Source organism: Malus domestica, chromosome 01 (assembly GCF_042453785.1).
Source record: "Malus domestica chromosome 01, GDT2T_hap1".
Taxonomy (NCBI): domain Eukaryota; kingdom Viridiplantae; phylum Streptophyta; class Magnoliopsida; order Rosales; family Rosaceae; genus Malus; species Malus domestica.
In genome coordinates this window covers 23505816-23524917 of record NC_091661.1, presented here as the reverse complement: position 1 = coordinate 23524917, position 19102 = coordinate 23505816, and the positions used below count along the sequence as shown (strand labels likewise).

At 38.8% G+C, this 19102-nt stretch overlaps 3 protein-coding genes and 2 pseudogenes across 3 annotated transcripts; 1 reads left to right on the top strand and 4 right to left on the bottom strand.

The window, feature by feature from the left end:
* Window positions 1-1434: 1434 nt before the first annotated feature.
* Window positions 1435-3375, top strand: LOC103406377 (F-box protein At2g39490-like). The gene is made up of 3 exons (XM_017324439.3): window positions 1435-2402; window positions 2617-2779; window positions 2963-3375. The coding sequence occupies exons 1-2, from the start codon at window positions 1581-1583 to the stop codon at window positions 2776-2778; spliced, it is 984 nt and encodes a 327-aa protein (XP_017179928.2). The 5' UTR covers window positions 1435-1580; the 3' UTR covers window position 2779; window positions 2963-3375.
* Window positions 3376-3502: 127 nt separating this feature from the next.
* LOC103406338 (aquaporin TIP1-3) lies at window positions 3503-5083 on the bottom strand. Its single transcript, XM_008345335.4, has 3 exons — window positions 4835-5083; window positions 4305-4555; window positions 3503-4106 (listed from the first exon to the last, which is right to left on the bottom strand). The coding sequence occupies exons 1-3, from the start codon at window positions 4965-4967 to the stop codon at window positions 3732-3734; spliced, it is 759 nt and encodes a 252-aa protein (XP_008343557.3). The 5' UTR covers window positions 4968-5083; the 3' UTR covers window positions 3503-3731.
* A 5966-nt stretch (window positions 5084-11049) lies between these two features.
* LOC139189245 (uncharacterized) lies at window positions 11050-14277 on the bottom strand. Its single transcript, XM_070807824.1, has 2 exons — window positions 14089-14277; window positions 11050-11637 (listed from the first exon to the last, which is right to left on the bottom strand). The coding sequence occupies exons 1-2, from the start codon at window positions 14275-14277 to the stop codon at window positions 11050-11052; spliced, it is 777 nt and encodes a 258-aa protein (XP_070663925.1).
* On the bottom strand, window positions 13856-15517 carry LOC103406376 (receptor-like protein kinase THESEUS 1; annotated as a pseudogene).
* Window positions 15342-18924, bottom strand: LOC103406375 (receptor-like protein kinase THESEUS 1; annotated as a pseudogene).
* Between the last annotated feature and the right edge of the window lie 178 nt (window positions 18925-19102).

Genomic DNA, 19102 nt, shown 5'->3' with positions numbered 1-19102 from the left:
GCTTCAAATTTTGATTAAGGGCTTCCGGAATATTATTGAGGATGATCATGTATTTTCCGTTTGTAACTGGGTCAAGTTTTATGTCTTCTCCGAAGTTTAGTTTCTCAATATTAATAAAGTCTCATTTGTACTGCCGAAGTTCCAAAATGAAATAGATTTCAATGAAAGAGATCACTAACTAATTAATTTGACATTTTTTTGGGCATGTCAATTGAGATCTTAAACAAATTAATTACCAAAAAAAACTGTCCTCAATTGATATCTTTAAAAAAAAAAAAAAAAAAAACTCTCTTAAGTGAGATCATGAACAGAACAAATGGAACTATATATACTAAATTAGATGTTAGATTAGAGAGCCGACGGGGTTCAAACCTACACCATGGTGTAAAGGCGATACTCCTCTTCACCACTGTGGTGGAAGGACTTGCAAATGGAAGTATATATGCAATTTGACCTTAAAAAATAGTTAACTAATACTAAGTATGAAAACGGTTACGTGTATGCATAGCTATTTTATTTGATGGCATGCTTGCGGGCGTAGGTTTCTTTGCTCAATTGGGTATTACTAAACCCTCAAACAAATAGATGAACTCTTTCAAAACCTCAATCAGTCAGTTGTGCCGGCAATATTGTCTATATCATTAAGAATCTGCAAATCTTATACTCCAATTGGGTGTGAAATTCAAAATCTGGATTTTTAGTCCATCGTTTCACATCAATTTGAGAAGCGGAAGCTAAGACATGTGAAGGGAGTAACACCCAAACGAAACTGAAGATGTCTCAAAACAAAAGTCATACGATAGAAAGAGGTGGACCCAAAATAAAAAGTGCTCTTAACTGCATTAATAACCTGAACATAAGCATGACCATACTTGTCAAGAAAATCCAGCATAGAACGAAGAGATCGAACATTTCTCATGACTGAAAATAAATAAGTCATCAACCTATAACACATGAGTGGGAGGGCAACAATCCCACAAAATTGAGATAGAAGTAATCTGTCTAGTAGAATAAAGCAAATTTAAACCTCTATGCTGGGAACTTCCTCTTTGCAAGACAGAAAAAAAGTGGAGAAAGAGGGTCTCCCTGAAGTACACCTTGTGAGCAAGAGAAAAACCCATGTGGCGTACCAATACCGTTTACCAAAATATAAAGCCAAACGAGAAAATTCAAAACGAGAAATCACATGAAGAGAAAAACCCATTTATCCTCATTGCCACCAAAAGACTTTTTGTCAATAAAATTGACCCTTCTGAAATAATTTTAACTTTTTGTCCATAAAATTCCATTCTAAACCAATATAAACAAAATCAGATTTTTATGTTTTTAAATTCTTCCTTCCCAATGAATCTTAGTATGATCCTATCGGATAAATAAGTCTAGTCAAAACCATTGATCTGGTCTAATTTGAAGGCACATTAATTTCCCGTCGACCAATTGGACAGAATACGGTGAATCCTCCAGAGAAGAACCTATACTTCAAGGCAGATCTATATATAAAGTGATCTTTTTGTCATATTTTTTGTAATTTGTTTTAGTACATTATATCTAGTCTTGTAGTAAACTTAGTTCAACGAGATATGGTGAAGGAAATAGCAGATGATTTGTTTGGAAAATTACCAAATGAAATCATTTGCAAAATTATTTCTTTTCTCCCTTCAGAATCTGCATTAGAAACCAGTTTAATTTCAAGTATGTGGAGAGGCCTTTGGAATACAACTTTAGTACAGCGGGTCACTACAGATGCTGCTGCTGCTGATGCAGTTTCTGAGTTTCTATCTCACTTTGACCAACATGATCCCTTAGGGCATCCCAGGAAGCTGCAACTGCACTTTGGGAAACGCAGTGATCTCCTATTGGCTACAGTTGCAGCCAACAATAAACTCCACCTGGAGTTTTCCACAGAGAATCAGGAAATTCCAAGGCATTTTGGTTGGAACTTGAAGCTGAATCACCAAAGGGTCCAAACCCTAATTTCCCACCAGCCTTCTCCGTCTACTTTCTTTGTCAAAATTCTTTACCTAAAATCAGTCAGCTCTTTTGGCAATGAAGCAATTTCTTCTATGATTCCGATTTTCGAATTTCTCGAAAACTTGAAGATCATTGAATGTGAAGGGTTACAATCTTTGCATATCGAGTCCAGTCCAAGGCTACTCAGCCTGGCCATCTTTGACTGCCAAGATCTGAAGTCTCTCCACCTCAAAACTTCAAAACTTCGATCTTTTCGATACCGTGGTTTTCTCCCTCAGATTTGGACGGAACATCATTTTAACTTAGCAGACGCCATGCTCGATTTCAGGCAAGGCCCCATCCACAGCGGATTCAAAAGTACCGACTTTGATCCTATGTTGTTAACCATTAAAAATGCTCAAGTTCTCACACTAAGCAAATGGACTTTTCAGGTGTGTTTTAGTAGTATTTGCATTTCTTTAGTCTTAGCTTCAAACGTTCAAGCTAGTACAAACACACAATAATTACAAATTATTAGTCCGAGCAGACTGCATCATATGTAATCGATATTGTGTTTGTAACATTATTAAAAAAAAAAGTACCGAAATGTTCTTTTTATCAATATTGATGCACGTCTATGTTTAAAGTTTGATTATGTTTTTGCAGACATTGATCTGGCCATCCCTTTTGTCACTACAAGCAAACTTCATATTCTACAAGCTGAAAGAGCTACGGTGGATTGATAATCGGGAAGAAAGATGCAACAGCGATGCTCTAATGTCCTTTATTAAATTATGTCCAGCTTTGGAGCAACTCTCTCTAACTTGAGGTTTCTTTCACTCGAAAATCTTTCTTAATTTTGCCCTCTTAAGTAATTTTGTATGTGGTCAAATAAAAAAAATATGTGTTAATTATCAATGCCTTTTTGTTTGTTTCCTTTGAAGATAAAACCCAACTGAAAGATATATATTTTGTTTCCTTGTTTTATACCGTGTTTGACTATGTAATGCAGGATGATCCCATGTCAAGGACAGCTCGATCCTAGAAGAAAATCAGAGGCCAAACAAAACTGGCTAATCTGAAAGTGATTAACTTGGCGGGATTTACTAATCAAGAGGATGAAATCACTTTGGCAGAGCATAAATTATAGAGTTGCAGCCAATTACCATAATCATTAGCAGCATCAAGAGTGAGAAATGAGTATACAACATGCTAACATGGGTCTACGTACACACGAAATTCTCAAGTTCGAATTTTTTGCTCCCTAGTAAAAGGTGATGTGATCGACTCTATGTATACATGATGAAATTGCCTTGCTCAAACGATTTGAAAGCGTGTGCATATAACAGATCTGGGCTACTATCAGTTTGTCAGTACAAATCCGTCGACTAATACAGTGTGTGTCTTTTTACACCAAGTTTGAATTTCTTTCTCTGTTTGATAGGATAATTAATAGTATTGTCTAGTAAAAAAAGAAGTGTGTTCAAACAAATATTTGAAATTTGAAGCCCTCTGCATATGAAAGTTTAGCAAATGAACATGAACAAGAAGATCACAAAGCAAACAAGGCAATTCCACTAAAATGAACTGACATCAGAAACCAACAAGCTCTACTCCCTCTTACAAAACAAAATTAAAAATAACAAACCCTACAACAAAAGGTACATGAAATTTAAATTAAACCCTCCCAAATGACATGAAATTCGATTTATGCCCCAAGAGACCTTCAGTTGAACAATTGCATCCCATCAAATCTTAATCAAGCAAGGATGGACTAATTTCTAAAAATCATTGTTGGGAAGGGGTTCATGGGTCCTATTACCAATGAAGATGTTGTCATAGACAAGAGCTGCAATGGCCGCACCAATTAGTGGGCCGGCCCAATAGACCCAGTGGTGGGTCCATGACCAACTGACCACAGCAGGCCCAAATGACACAGCTGGGTTCATAGATGCACCATCAAACGCACCACCAGCCAAGATGTTTGCACCAACAATTAAACCAATTGCAATTGGTGCTACAATCCCTACATTCCCCTTCTTTGGATCCACTGCTGTGGCATACACTGTGTAGACCAAGCCGAAGGTCATCACAATCTCAAACACTAGAGCATTCCATACCGATACGCCAGACGATAGTGAGAATCCAGCCGTTTCCTGCAGGTAGGCAGGTAATTCGTTAACAAAAACATCAAGTTGGGTATGTGTATAATCAAAAGGACTGCGACAGTAGCTCACTAGCAATCATTAATGTACGTAAATTTCGGATTATACCAACAACTAACAGTTATGACTGTTGTTAGCACATCCAGTAAGATCAACTATTAAGTATAAGCCAAGCTCCTTAATACTTACCCATCCCCCGGTGGCAAACTTGAGCAGTAAGCAAGCGACAACTGATCCCAACAACTGTGCAATCCAATACAAAATGCCCCTCAAGAGTGTTATGTTTCCACCAATGAATGCACCAAATGTGACAGCAGGGTTTACATGACCACCAGAAATATTTGCACCCACTGAGACCGCCACAAAAAGTGCAAATGCATGGGCTAATGATGCAGCTACGAGCCCCGACGGTGTGGTTGACGCATTGTCAGTAAGCTTGTCTGCCAAAATTGATTAAGTCCACTCATTAGGTCATTGAATTAGACAACCACACGTGGAATCGTAAATGAACAATGTATATCAAGCCGACAACTCTATCACGTAGTACATGCAAAAAAAAAAAAAAAAAGACGCTAGTAAATTTAGATGGCTATTGAATCTTCAAAACCATGCGTTATTAAGAAATGAACCAGCAATGTATATCAAACGCAGCCGAGCCTGGAACAATTAAACGAGCAATTTCATTGAAAATACAGAAATTGTTGGATTGGGAGTCTTACTGAAAGCCATGCCAGAGCCTTCCCCAGCAAAGACAAAAATAAGCATGGAAAAAAACTCAGCCAACGCAGCCCTAATTGCATCAGGTTGGCTTGCCTCTCCCGGCGTTCCAACTGCAATTCTGTTGATTGGCATTTTCGTAAATTTCTAGCTTTCTTTTCTCTTTTCTTTCTAAATTGCTCGAGAGCTTCGAAATCCTCAGTGTTGTGCTTAATTACTTGCATGGGATTTCCCTATAAATACCTAAACTGACTGCAGTGGAACCGGTATATCCGGTTAGCGGTAATGAGGTTAGTAAATCTGTAGGACCAGCGAGCTACGACCATGGAGCAGGTTTTTTCTCGGTGCCAGATGTCGGTGGCTTTACAGGTCACGAGAGCGACGTGTCGTTCCTGGTACGGCGGCACGTTTGTGGTGGAGATGAAATTTGATCTACGGCTGAATCGGCAAAAAGAGAAACGAGAAGATTTCGGATCGCCGTCCATGGGACGTGGCGGGCCCGGCTTAATGATTGTGTAGTGTATTAGTGGCGAGAGCGGAATGGCCGGCGAGTTTTTGGAGTGGGGACCAACCGACGTTTGAATATTCCAAACGCCGGTCGTTTTCGTAGTGTAGGGGTGCGTCCATGGAGCTAGAATTGTGTCGGCTGCGACGGTCCTACAACGACCATTTCTCCAAACTGGTTTATGTCGTATGCATAAACACGTGCTTCAATTTCCAAATAGTGTGTGTTATACACGCAAATTTTGTATTAATTTGTAGGGCCCGTCGTCTTTGATGATTATCTATTTTTGCAGGGTATCAACAACAACTTAAGCGAATGATCCCTCTCATATGTATTCGAGTTTAAATCTTTATTTTCGTAATTTAAATTAATTCAAAATAGAATATCGTTTATAACAATGTAATTTTTCAGCAATGAACTAAATAAGTTGTAATTGATATGTTGTTATGCTCAATAATGAAATTTAAGGCTCGTTTAGAACTTTTTAAACGGCTGAAAATACTTTTAAAAGCGTAAAAGCACTAATTAAACTTTAACAATCCTATGTCATGTATACCATTGAATTTACAAATTGTATGCTTATCATCATATTGGGAGAAAAATGAAGACAATTATTGTATAGGGACTGCAATGTTCGACAAAGTTGTAGATTTTTATATCCTTCGAGGTCACATCGAACACGAATAAATTAATCTATATACGAAAAAAGATAAATCTAAGTACATGCACTCCAGAAGATTTTATATTATCATTCGAGTTCATCTCGAAAACGAATAAATTGATGTAAAGAAATTGAATTGATAAGTATGAACTACAACGTTCCAAAATAATTGTTTGTATGCCGACAAATGACTACCTCAATTTTCGGGTTATATTAGGACCGACCAATTCTTGGATGCTAAGTGGGATCAATCATTTTGCATTATTTGTATGATTCAAGTGTTTGTCCCTATTGAAAAAGTTATTCCACTCCCTCTCTCCAACTTGAAATACTTTTAAAATAATTAAAATGTTATAAATATATAAAAGTTAGAGAGATAACCTTTACTAGTGACAGGAGCGAAGCATGTGTACAATATCACATTGAAACTATAGCACATGAGAATGACAAATAAAAGAGGGAGGAATAGATACTGAAGTTATTAATCTTTCATTTCTTCTCAGTATATCTCTCTGTCATTTAATAGTAGTCGGAGCGCTTTATTTATAGATCGGCTCCATACAAACAGGTTCTTACAGCTTAAAATTTACAACTCATAACTTTGAAAATACAATCCTTTTGTTTCCAAAGTTTACATCACATTTGTGGGCATTGAAAAATCTACCAAGGCACTGTGGGCATTCACTAACCCACCAGCATTTTCAACACTCCCCCTTGGATGCCCACATGTCAACATCAGTTGCCTTGTTAAAACCTTGCTTGGAAAAATCCAGCGGGAAAAAACCATAACGAAGGACAAAGAGTACAACTTTACCTGGATTGTTGATATAATATTAAGTATGCTTATGTTGCCTCGTTAAAACCTTGATAAGAAAAACCCAGTGGGAAAATCCCTAGTCGAAGGAAAAAGAGTACAACATGCATGTATCATGGATACTCCCCCTGATATATATCTCCCCCTGATTCCGCATTCTCCAAATTTAACTGTTTGGTAAGTCGACGTAATCCAATACTTTGCACTAACTTTGAAACGTGCATTTCGGTAAGGACTTGGTGAACAAGTTTGCCAGATTTTCATTAGAACGGATTTGTCTGACTTCAATAACTTTAGCCTTCTGAAGCTCATGTGCGCTGAAAAACTTTGGAGACATGTGTTTAGTCTTATCGCTCTTAATGAATCCTTCCTTTATTTGGGCAACACAGGCTGCATTATCTTCATGGATGAAAATTGGTTTGTCTGTCTTCGAAGGTAGACCACATGAATTCCGGATATGATGGATCATTGATCTTAACTAAGAACATTCACGACTTGCTTCATGTAAAACAAGTATTTCTAAGTGATTGGAAGATGTAGCAACTAGTGTTTGCTTTGTTAAGCGCCATGAGATTGCTGTATCTCTATTCTTGAACACATATCCAGTTTGTGAGCGGGCTTTATGCGGATCAGAGAGGAAACCAGCATCTGCATATCCAACAAGGATCTGGTCATTTGTGGATTTCTCTGAGTAGAATAGACCCATGTCTGTTGTCCCATGAAGGTATCGCAATACATCTTTGACACCCTTCCAATGATGAATTGTTGGAGCAGAGTTATACTTTGCTAACAAGTTAACTGAAAAAGCTATATATGGTCTAGTACATTGTACTAAATATAATAAAGCACCTATTGCACTCAAATATGGTACTTCTGGACCAATGACCAGTTCATCATCTTCTTTTGGACATAATGAGTCTTTCTTAATGTCCAGATAACGAACGACCATTGGCGTGTTGAGTGGATAAGCCTTATCCATGCCAAATCGCTTCAGGATTTTTTCAATGTAAGCTGATTGGTGGACCAAAATTCCACTAGCACAATGCTCGATCTACAGGCCAAGACAAAATTTCGTTTTTCCAAGATCTTTCATTTCAAATTCGCTTTTCAGATATTCAGCAGTTTTATTGAGCTCTTCAGGGGTTCTAACTAGGTTCACATCATCAACATATACTGCCACTATAGCAAATCCTGTGTTGGATTTCTTAACGAACACACAAGGGCAAATGACATTGTTGGTATACCCTTCTTTGATCAAATACTCACTGAGACGATTATACCATTCGTCCAGATTATTTCAGCCCATACAATGATCGCCTTAATTTGATTGAGAGCATACCTCGTGATTTGTTAGTTGTTTCAGGCGACTTAAGTCCTTCTAAGACTTTCATATATATGTCAGTATCTAATTCTCCATATAGATACGCGGTGATAACATCCGTAAGTCACATGTCAAGTTTTTCTGAAACCACTAAACTTATTAAATAACGGAACGTAATTGCGTCCGTTACAGGAGAGTATGTCTCCTCATAATCAATTCTAGGTCTTTGCGAAAAACCTTGTGCAACGAGTCGTGCTTTATATCTTGCAATCTCGTTTTTCTCATTGCGTTTTCTTATGAATACCCATTTGTAACCCACGAGATTTACATCAGGCGGAGTTTGAACTACTGGTCCAAAAACACTTCGCCTTTCCAAGGAATTTAATTTTCCCTGGATTGCATCTTTCCACTTAGGCCAATCTTGTCTTTGTTTACATTCATCAACAGAGTGGAGCTCAATATCATCACTTAATATGATTTCAGTGGCTACTGCGAATGCGAACATATCGTCGATGATTATTTCATTATGATCCCACAATTCATTAGTACATGCATAATTTATGGAGATTTATTTGCTCTCATGTATTACTATCTCTTCAGAGGCATGTGTCTCATTAAAGACATTTTCTTTTTCTGGAAGTCCAGAATCATGAATTGTAGATTTGTCATTCATTCTCTCATGATTTCATTTGGATTCAGCTGTGCCATTGTCTTTCTCTTTCGAGGGGCTGAATCTTTTGAACCTAGGGATCTACCATGCTTCAGGCGTGCACTAGATGAATCATTCGTTACCACTTTATTTTGTCCAATAGGGACATCAATCCTTGCAGGTGCATTTGCAGCTGGTATATGTGATTTTGTCACTTTCATAACATCATTAAATGCATCTGGCATTTGATTGGCAATGCTTTGAAGATGAACAATCTTTTTCACTTCATTTTCACATTGAGTGCTACGTGGATCAAAATGAGACAATGTGGGAACAACCCATGTCAGCTCTTTCCGTTCTTCTTGAACGATCTTTTCTCCCCCCTAATAACGGGAAGACTGTCTCATCAAAGTGACAATCAGCAAAACGAGTTGTAAACATATCACATGTCAGGGGTTCCAAATATCTAATGATAGATGGTGAATCAAAACCCACATAAATTCCCAGTCTACGCTGAGGTCCCATTTTAGTGCGTTGCGGGGGTGCAATAGGCACATAAACAGCACAACCAAAAACTCGTAAATGTGAAATGTTTGGCTGATGCCCAAACATGAGTTGTACTGAGGAGTATTGGTGGTTGGCTATAGGTCTCAATCGAACCAATGATGTAGCATGTAAGATGGCATGTCCTCGTGCAGAAACTGGCAATTTTGTTTTCATAAGCAGAGTGCGAGCTATTAACTGAAGCCGCTTGATCAATGCTTCTGCTAGACCATTTTGAGTATGGACATGAGGAACAGGGTGTTCAACATCAATGCCCAATGTCATGCAGTAATCATCAAAGGTTTGAGACGTAAATTCACCAGCGTTATCAAGTCGGATTAACTTAATGGGGTAATCTGGGAACTGTGATCGTAACTTAATTATCTGAGCAAGAAGTCTCGCAAAAGCTACATTTCGAGTAGACAAGAGACAAACATGTGACCATCTGGTAGATGCATCAACCAAAATCATAAAATATCGAAATGGTCCACAAGATGGTTGAATAGGTCCACAAATATCCCCTTGAATTCTTTGCAAAAATGATGGGGATTCAGAATCAACATTTAGTTGTGATGGTCTGATTACCAACTTCCCTTTAGAACAAGCTTTAAAAGGGTTATCATTTGTGATAGCAATATGTCTGCTCAATAATGGATGTCCATTAGAGTTGGTAATGATCCTACGCACCATGGTGGATCCTGAATGACCTAGACGGTCATGCTAAAACATGTAAATTTTTGAATCAATGAACTTCTGGTTCATGACAGTATGTGATTTAACTGTCTTTATGTATGTATAATACAATCCACTCGACAAACCACGCAACTTCTCCAATATACGCTTCTGAGTATCATTGGAGGTAATGCATAGATACTTTACATTTTCTGCACTTTTTGTTTCAATGTGGTATCCATTTAAACGTATGTCTTTGAAACTCAACAACTTTCGAGTAGATCGAGTAGCATACAACGCATCTTGTATGGACAATATTATTCCATTTGGTAACATAATCTGGGTTTTCCCTGAACCTTCAATTACATCTAATTTGCCTGATATTGTTGTTACCCTTACTCTTGTAAGCATCAAGCTTAAGAAATACTTTCGATCACGAAGTATTGTATGTGTGGTTGCGCTGTCTGCAAGACAAATATCTTTGTCATTTCTCATGTTATGAGAATAACCATAGTTTTTTATCCATGCTTTCTGAGTAAAAGGGGATCACGGTTAAAAACAACTTATAACATGCAATTTGAATGCCACTTTTATTGAATATTAAACTACAAGTTCAGAATAATAAAAGTACATCAAACATAAATGATTCAGTCGGATCGGTATACTTCATTCCTCATTTCCACAATAAAGTCTGAAACATCTAGGTGAGTTGTGTTCAACTGCCCTGATAAGTCGTACATTGGATCAGGTATATCCATTGGTTTAGTCTGGTCGAGAAAATTAGTCTCAACACCTTTCTCCTTGAGGAAGGCTTGATATAGATCTACCAGATGTTTTGGGGCACGACAAGTACGCGCCCAATGCCCATGACCACAACACATATGGCAAGCTCTTTTAGAATTTCAGGGAGCGTTGTTCATGTGAGCTTTGCCTTTATAGCGATTCACATTTTTGAAGCTCGGGCTTAAATTTTGCCTTGGAACTTGGTTGTGAGACTGACCACCATGGTTCTTACCTTTCCTGTTCCACCGACCTCGGTTGTGGCCACATCCTCATTTATGATTATCGCCACCAGATGATGTGGCATTCACTTCGAGGGAAGCAGCATTCACTTCTGGGAATGATGCAGATCCAATAGATTGGGACTGATGATTTTTCATCAGGAGCTTATTGTTTTGTTTAGCTACCAAAAGCACAGATATCAGCTGGTTGTATTCAATGAAGCCTCGCGATCTATACTGCTGCTGCAGGATCACGTTAGAGGCATGAAATGTGCTGAAAGTCTTTTCTAGCATATCTTCCTCAGTGATGGTATCCCCACAGAGCTTCATCTGAGAGGTAATTCTAAACAACGAAGAATTGTACTCAGCCACTAACTTGAAATCCTGGATCCTTAGGTGAGTCCACTCATAGCGAGCCATTGGAAGAATCACCTTTGTCTGGTGATTGTATCTGTTTCTCAATTTCTTCCAGAAAGCTAACAGATCTTTAACCGTTAAGTACTCGTTCTTTAGTCCATTATCAAGATGGCGACGAATAAAGATCATGACCTTCGCCTGATCTTGAGAGGATGAGCTATTTTCTTCCTTAATGGTATCTCCAAGATTCCCTGCTTCCAGATGGATCTTGGTATCCAGTACCTAGGTAAGGTAATTCTTCCCTGTAATGTCCAGGGCAGCAAAATCAAGCTTTGTCAAGTTCGCCATTTTATTTTTTGAAAGAAAAATGAGATGTGTAAGAACTTGTAATAATATGTATTTTGGAGGTATGTAGTGTTAGAACTTCTGGTTCTTACAAGTTTTTCATTTTGATCTTCAAGCCAAAATGATAAGTACTCGAAACTTCAGGCTCGAGATTTTCAAGATGAATGATGAGGGATATTGTACTGCACCATTCTCATTGAAATAATATAACATAGGATGGGCGATTATTCTGCACCACTCCAGTAGCAGGAAAATTTAAATACGCATAGCAAGGTGAGCGATTATACCACTCCAACTAAAATTTGCAGTCAAATTAGATCTGCAGTCCAAGATAGGCGATGATACCGCACCATCTTGGATTGCAGTAAGATTAAATTTGCAGTTCAAGATGGGCGATTGTACCGCACCATCTTGGATTGCAATAAAATCAACATAAATAAATATTGGGTTAGTAATCAAGATCTACATCAAACAAGAAATCAAAGATGTATGTAACTTTTAGGTTGAGAACTAAAAGCAGGCATGGAGCAAACAATTCGTTGCGAGGGTATATTGCGCAGTTAAGGTAGAGAAAGAATATGAATAGTAAAATCCTTGGAGGAAACTTTTTTTTTTCTTTCTTTCGTTCGGCGAAGAGAAATGAGAAATGGTTAGGTTTTAGAGACTCATACTGATAACGTGTTATAAATATGTAAAAGTTAGAGAGATAACCTTTACTAGTGACAGAAGCAAAATAGGTGTAAAATATCACACTGAAACTATAGTACAAGAGGATGACAAATAAAAGAGGGAGGAATAGATACTGAAGTTATTAATCTTTCCTTTCTTCTCAGTATATCTTTTTGTCATTTAATAGCAGTCAGAGCGCTCTATTTATAGAGCGGCTCCATACAAACAGGTTCTTACAGCTTGAAATTTACAACTCATAACTTTGAAAATACAATCCTTTTATTTCCAAAGTCTACATCACATTTGTGGGCATTGAAAAATCTACCAAGGCATTGTGGGCATTCACTAACCCACTAGCATTTTCAACATAAAAATGTCTTTTAAAACTTAAAAATATTTTTTTTAAAAATGCTTTTAATTATTTAAAAGCACTTTTAAACGAGCTTAAAGACTTTGCATTTCCATAAAGTACTTGTTGAATTTTTTTTTTTTTTCTAAACTTGTTAGAATTTTCTAGTATGTATAGTGTACGTCTCTAAATTTTTTTAAAGTTGCAACCTCTTTATACCAAGATGAACTAGTATTTCAACTCGATCACTACATCTTCTAAAGATCTCACCAGCATTGATTTCTAACATGTTTTGTCATTTGAGATGAAAGATAATAATACTGAAAGCTCACGTATTATAAAATACGTGATTACATGGGTTATATTTTCACATAATATAAGTAAATGAATAAGTATTATAAAGTACGTGATCACATGCTATGGAAGGACACTTGTGATTCCAAGGATCTTATGGTTGCTCGCTCGATTGCTTGGTGGCAGGAATACTTGCGCATGCAAGCTGTCCAAGTCAATACCACTCTATGAATCCTGGTCCTTGCAAATGGTCTTTACCACCATCTGGTTGTCTGAAATTAAATTGGAGCCTGGAACCGGGACTCTCTAGTGGGAGGTGCTGGCATCATGGCTAGGGATGAGTTCGGAAATTTGTTGAGGCTCGCTGCTGGAATTGGCAGGACGTCTCTTCTCCACTGATAGCGGAAGCTTTGGTAGCTCGTGAGTGCGTGGTTTGGGCGGCGTCAAGGGGCTTTCTATGGAAGGTGACCCTCTTCAGATTGGCTGCTCTTAATGATTCGTCAACTAATGTATCTCCATTCAGGCATATTATTGAAGATTGAAAGAGTTTGCTTGCCGCAATCACTGAAGATCTTTCTGCTCGCTGTCAAGCCAACACTGTTGCTCATAGGATAGCTAGGTTCAGTCTAAATATTGTTGGCAGTCATTTCGAATGGCTTGTCCATGCTCCTAGTTTCATTATTGACCTCCTTATGGAGGATGTTATGTAATCCACTTGTAATGTTCTTGTTCGATTTCTTTGGCCTTAAAATCAATCTACTACTATCGTTTCTCTCAAAAAAATATATATATACAAAAAGAGTAAGTGAACGAGTATGTCATGTGACAACGTTAAATATTACATGCACGAATTGGAACTCATTAGTATGATCGCCTGCATGAAGTTAGAATTGGAAGTGTGCAATTTCCCAAGAAAAAGGACCGTTTGATCTTCAAATTTCCTTTGCACTTTGATCCCACAATACAAGTTATGAAATTAAGAATAAAGAAGAAACAATATATTGGTATAGTAAGTTAAAGTATGTGTGATGAATCAGCTCCGCTCTCCCTCTTGGATCCAATAACTCTGAAAAGACTGCACTTGAAGTTGCATCAGATTCTTCATCACTAATGCCCTCACCACCACAACCATTGCCATTTCGAATTTCCGGAAGCCATTCTGGCATATCCGGAATGTAATTCCCACTGTTTTCGGACGAAAAGCTCTGTGTAGAAGCCTCTTGCAGTTGAAGAGAGTACTCCAAATTCCACAAAACATCCCCCATTGTTGGCCTCTCAACTCCATATTCAGCCAAACACTTCTCAGCTGTTCTCCGAATTTTCGCAAGGATTCAAGATTCACATGTCCTTGAAGACGGGGGTCTATAATTTTCTCTAAGTTACTTTCTTTTGCCAACTCATTGCCCATTCTGCTATGTTAACTTGCTCTCGAGGGAGGGCAGGGTTTATAGGTGGCCTAGCACATAAGACCATTAGTAAAACTACTCCGAGAGAGTTCGCATCTAACTTCTCCGTTAGCTGCTGCCGGCGATAGTAATCCAGATCAAGATATCCAAAGCTCCCCTTCACTGCAGTGTTCACATGTATTTGATCCAAAGCAGGGCCTCAATTTGACAATCCAAAATCAGCCACTTTCGCTGTGAGGCATTCATCAAGAAGCATGTTTGTTGTTTTCATGTCGTGATGAATTATGCTATCTGCTACTCCTTTGTGACGGTAATGCCAGCCGCTTTGCAGCTCCAATGCAGATTTCAAGCCCTTGTTTCCAAGTAAGCGGAGGAAGATTCGAACCATACAAGTGCCTTCACAGACGACCTTTGACCATGTACTCATAACAAGGATCATTTCGTTCAGTTCTTCGCAGTTGCGTATGAGAGAAGCCAAATGTCTGTGCCTGAGCTTTGACAGCATGTTGATTTCTGTCCTGAATTCGGTAGGGCCTTGTTCGGAACGCGGGTTTCCGCACTATACTGCAACCACATTTCCATTTTCTAGCACTCCCTTGTAAACCATGCCAAATCCCCCTACTCCCAAGACCAAGCTCTTGTCAAAATTCTTGGTTGCTTCACGAATCTCCGCAAAAGCTAAAATGCGGCGCAAACAAGAGTGTGCTGTGGAATAATCATAACTGCCAACGGAAACTTTTGAATCGAAATTCCCCACTGGCTAGGAAATGACAGCCAGGCCGAGCACTGAGGCCTTTGCTTCCTCTGATGGATTCGCCGCCTGTACAAAAAGAAAGCAACTGAGATGAGTACCAAAACTACAAATCCTGCTGAAGAAGCACAAATTGACAGCAGCATCCACTTTTTCTGCCTGCCCTGGGATTTCAAATCTGCATTGTTATTCGCTGGAAGGTCCCATCAAGGCTGTCTCTACGAGTGCTCATTTTCATAATCTCCAATCCATTCAAATTTGCATTGGAAGGGAGATCCCTCAGCATAGGAGGACCTACTTGAACAAAAATCCGATTTTCATCTACGGATACATTCGTCACGAAATCTACGAATAAGCTGCTGATAATTTCTTTGTCCTGCTTGAGATATCAAAAGAGTCTAAAGCAGATTGTTGGTTGATATACACATTGAATATCAAAAGAGGATACTGAAAATATTCTAGCTTTCTTTCTTTTCTTGTTGTTCTTTTTTTTGTTTAACACTCGTAATGCTCTATTTATAAAGCAAGTACCTTGGAAACAAACAAATTACACTATTAATCATGTGAAAAGTTTACTGTATACATGTGGGCATACATACTCACTATTTACAACACTTTTAATTATTTTAAAAGCACTGTTAAATGAGCTTAAAGACTTTGCATTTCCATAAAGTACTTGTTGAATTTTCTTTCTTTTTTTCTTTTTTTTTTCCTAAACTTGTTAGACTTTTCTAGTATGTATAGTGTCTCTAAAAAATTTTAAAGTTGCAACCTCTTTATACCAAGATGAACTAGTATTTCAGCTCGATCACTACATCTTCTAAAGATCTCACCAGCATTGATTTTCTAACATGTTTTGTCATTTGAGATGAAAGATAATAATACTGAAAGCTCACGTATTATAAAATACGTGATCACATGGGTTATATTTTCACATAATATAAGTAAATGAATAAGTATTATAAAGTATGTGATCACATGCTATGGAAGGACACTTGTGATTCCAAGGATCTTATGGTTGCTCGCTCGATTGCTTGGTGGCAGGAATACTTGCGCGTGCAAGCTTGTCCAAGTCAATCCCACTCTATGGATCCTGATCCTTTCAAATGGTCTTTACCACCGTCTGGTTGTCTGAAATTAAATTGGAGCCTGGAACCGGGACTCTCTAGTGGGAGGTGCTGGCATCATGGCTAGGGATGAATTCGGAAATTTGTTGAGGCTCGCTGCTGGAATTGGCAGGACGTCTCTTCTCCACTAATGGCGGAAGCTTTGGCAGCTCGTGAGTGCGTGGTTTGGGCGGCGTCAATGGGCTTTCTATGGAAGGTGACTCTCTTCAGATTGTGGCTGCTCTTAATGATTCGTCTACTAATGTATCTCCATTGGGGCATATTATTGAAGATTCAAAGAGTTTGCTTGCGGCAATCACTGAAGATCTTTCTGCCCGCTGTCAAGCCAACACTGTTGCTCATAGGATAGCTAGGTTCAGTCTAAATATTGGCAGTCATTTCGAATGGCTTGTCCATGCTCCTAGTTTCATTATTGACCTCCTTATGGAGGATGTTATGTAATCCACTTGTACTGTTTTCTTGGATTTCTTTGGCCTTAAAATCAATCTACTACAATCGTTTCTCTCAAAAAAATACAAAAAGAGAGTGAACAAGTATGTCATGTGACAACGTTAAATATTACATGCACGAATTGAAACTCATCAGTATGATCGCCTGCATGAAGTTTGAATTGGAAGTGTGAAATTTCCCAAGAAAAAGGACCGTTTGATCTTCAAATTTCCTTTGCACTTTGATCCCACAATACAAGTTATGAAATTAAGAATAAAGAAGAAACAATATATTGGTATAGTAAGTTAAAGTATGTGTGATGAATCAGCTCCTCTCTCCCTCTTGGATCCAATAACTCTGAAAAGACTGCACTTGAAGTTGCATCAGATTCTTCATCACTAATGCCCTCACCACCACAACCATTGCCATTTCGAATTTCCGGAAGCCATTCTGGCATATCCGGAATGTAATTCGCAATGTTTTTGGACGAAAAGCTCTGTGTAGAAGCCTCTTGCAGTTGAAGAGAGTACTCCAAATTCCACAAAACATCCCCCATTGTTGGCCTCTCAACTCCATATTCAGCCAAACACTTCTCAGCTGTTCTCCGAATTTTCGCAAGGATTCAAGATTCACATGTCCTTGAAGACGGGGGTCTATAATTTTCTCTAATCTTCCCTTCTTTTGCCAACTCATTGCCCATTCTGCTATGTTAACTTGCTCTCGAGGGAGGGCAGGGTATATAGGTGGCCTAGCACATAAGACCTCTAGTAAAACTACTCCAAAAGAGTACACATCTAACTTCTCCGTTAGCTGCTGCCGGCGATAGTAATCCAGATCAAGATATCCAAAGCTCCCCTTCACTGCAGTGCTCACATGTGTTTGATCCAAAGCAGGGCCTAAATTTGACAATCCAAAATCAGCCACCTTCGCTGTGAGGCATTCATCAAGAAGCATGTTTGTTGTTTTCATGTCGTGATGAATTATGCTATCTGCTACTCCATTGTGAAGTTAATGCCAGCCCCTTTGCAGCTCCAATGCAGATTTCAAGCCTTTGTTTCCAAGTAATCTGAGGAAGATTCGAACCATACAAGTGCCTTCACAGACGACCTTTGACCATGTACTCATAAACAAGGATCATTTTGTTCAGTTCTTCGCAGTTGCGTATGAGAGAAGACAAATGTCTGTGCCTGAGCTTTGACAGCATGTCGATTCTGTCCTGAATTCGGTAGGGCCTTGTTGGGCACGCGGGTTTCCACACTATACTCTGCAACCACATTTCCATTTTCTAGCACTCCCGTGTAAACCATGCCAAATCCCCCTACTCCCAAGACCAAGCTCTTGTCAAAATTCTTGATTGCTTCACGAATCTCCGCAAAAGCAAAAATGCGGCGCAAACAAGAGTGTGCTGTGGAATAATCATAACTGCCAATGGAAACTTTTGAATCGAAATTCCCCACTGGCTAGGGAATGACAGCCAGGCCGAGCACTGAGGAAGCACAAATCCTGCTGAAGAAGCACAAAAAGAAAGCAACTGAGATGAGTACCAAAACTACAAATCCTGCTGAAGAAGCACAAATTGACAGCAGCATCCACTTTTTCTGCCTGCCCTGGGATTTCAAATCTGCGTTGTTATTCGCTGGAAGGTCCCATCAAGGCTGTCTCTACGAGTGCTCATTTTCATAATCTCCAATCCATTCAAATTTGCATTGAAAGGGAGATCCCTCAGCATAGGAGGACCTACTTGAACAAAAATCCGATTTTCATCCACGGATACATTAGTCACGAAATCTACGAATAAGCTGCTGATAATTTCTTTGTCCTGCTTGAGATATCAAAAGAGTCTAAAGCAGATTGTTGGTTGATATACACATTGAAGATCAAACGTCACAATGTTGCCAAAGTGCAATCTGATCAGATAACTGATGTCCTTTTCGACGTCGAATGCCCATGATATGTTGATTTTCTGATTGCTGACCTTTGCATCTGCCATTCCTTGAGCTGTGGCATAAACCCAAATGGGTGCAATGTCGATCGAAACTCCATCAGGGTACCTGATGGATCCGGGATCAGCACTGAAGCTTCGTGCCGCTGCAGGTTGAGAAGAAAAGCATGATCTGGCTCCCACGTCCTCCCATGTTTATACGATATATACGCTGTCTCAAAAGCTATGTTTGGATGTTCCCCGAAAGGAACAGGCATTACTTTGGTGCTAGGAAATTCCCCACTAGGCACAGAAACAACCTCTATTCCATTGATGAATGCAGCTGAATTATTCCAAGGTGACAATCTCAGCACCAACAATTTTTCGGAACTTCCGTTATTGAGTACAAAATACAAACAAGTAGAGTTTCGTCTTGGTTACATTTAAGAATAATGC

Bases quoted from the DNA above. Each gene is read 5' to 3' on its own strand.
- LOC103406377 (XM_017324439.3), top strand. From the start codon at position 1,581: ATGGTGAAGGAAATAGCAGATGATTTGTTTGGAAAATTACCAAATGAA. The intron at 2,403-2,616 runs GTGTGTTTTAGT...ATGTTTTTGCAG, and splicing joins TAAGCAAATGGACTTTTCAG to ACATTGATCTGGCCATCCCT.
- LOC103406338 (XM_008345335.4), bottom strand. From the start codon at position 4,967: ATGCCAATCAACAGAATTGCAGTTGGAACGCCGGGAGAGGCAAGCCAA. The intron at 4,556-4,834 runs GTAAGACTCCCA...CAATTTTGGCAG, and splicing joins AGGCTCTGGCATGGCTTTCA to ACAAGCTTACTGACAATGCG. The intron at 4,107-4,304 runs GTAAGTATTAAG...GCCTACCTGCAG, and splicing joins AGTTTGCCACCGGGGGATGG to GAAACGGCTGGATTCTCACT.
- LOC139189245 (XM_070807824.1), bottom strand. From the start codon at position 14,277: ATGGGGGATGTTTTGTGGAATTTGGAGTACTCTCTTCAACTGCAAGAG. The intron at 11,638-14,088 runs GTCTTTTCAGAG...TACCTTACCTAG, and splicing joins CTGATGCAACTTCAAGTGCA to GTACTGGATACCAAGATCCA.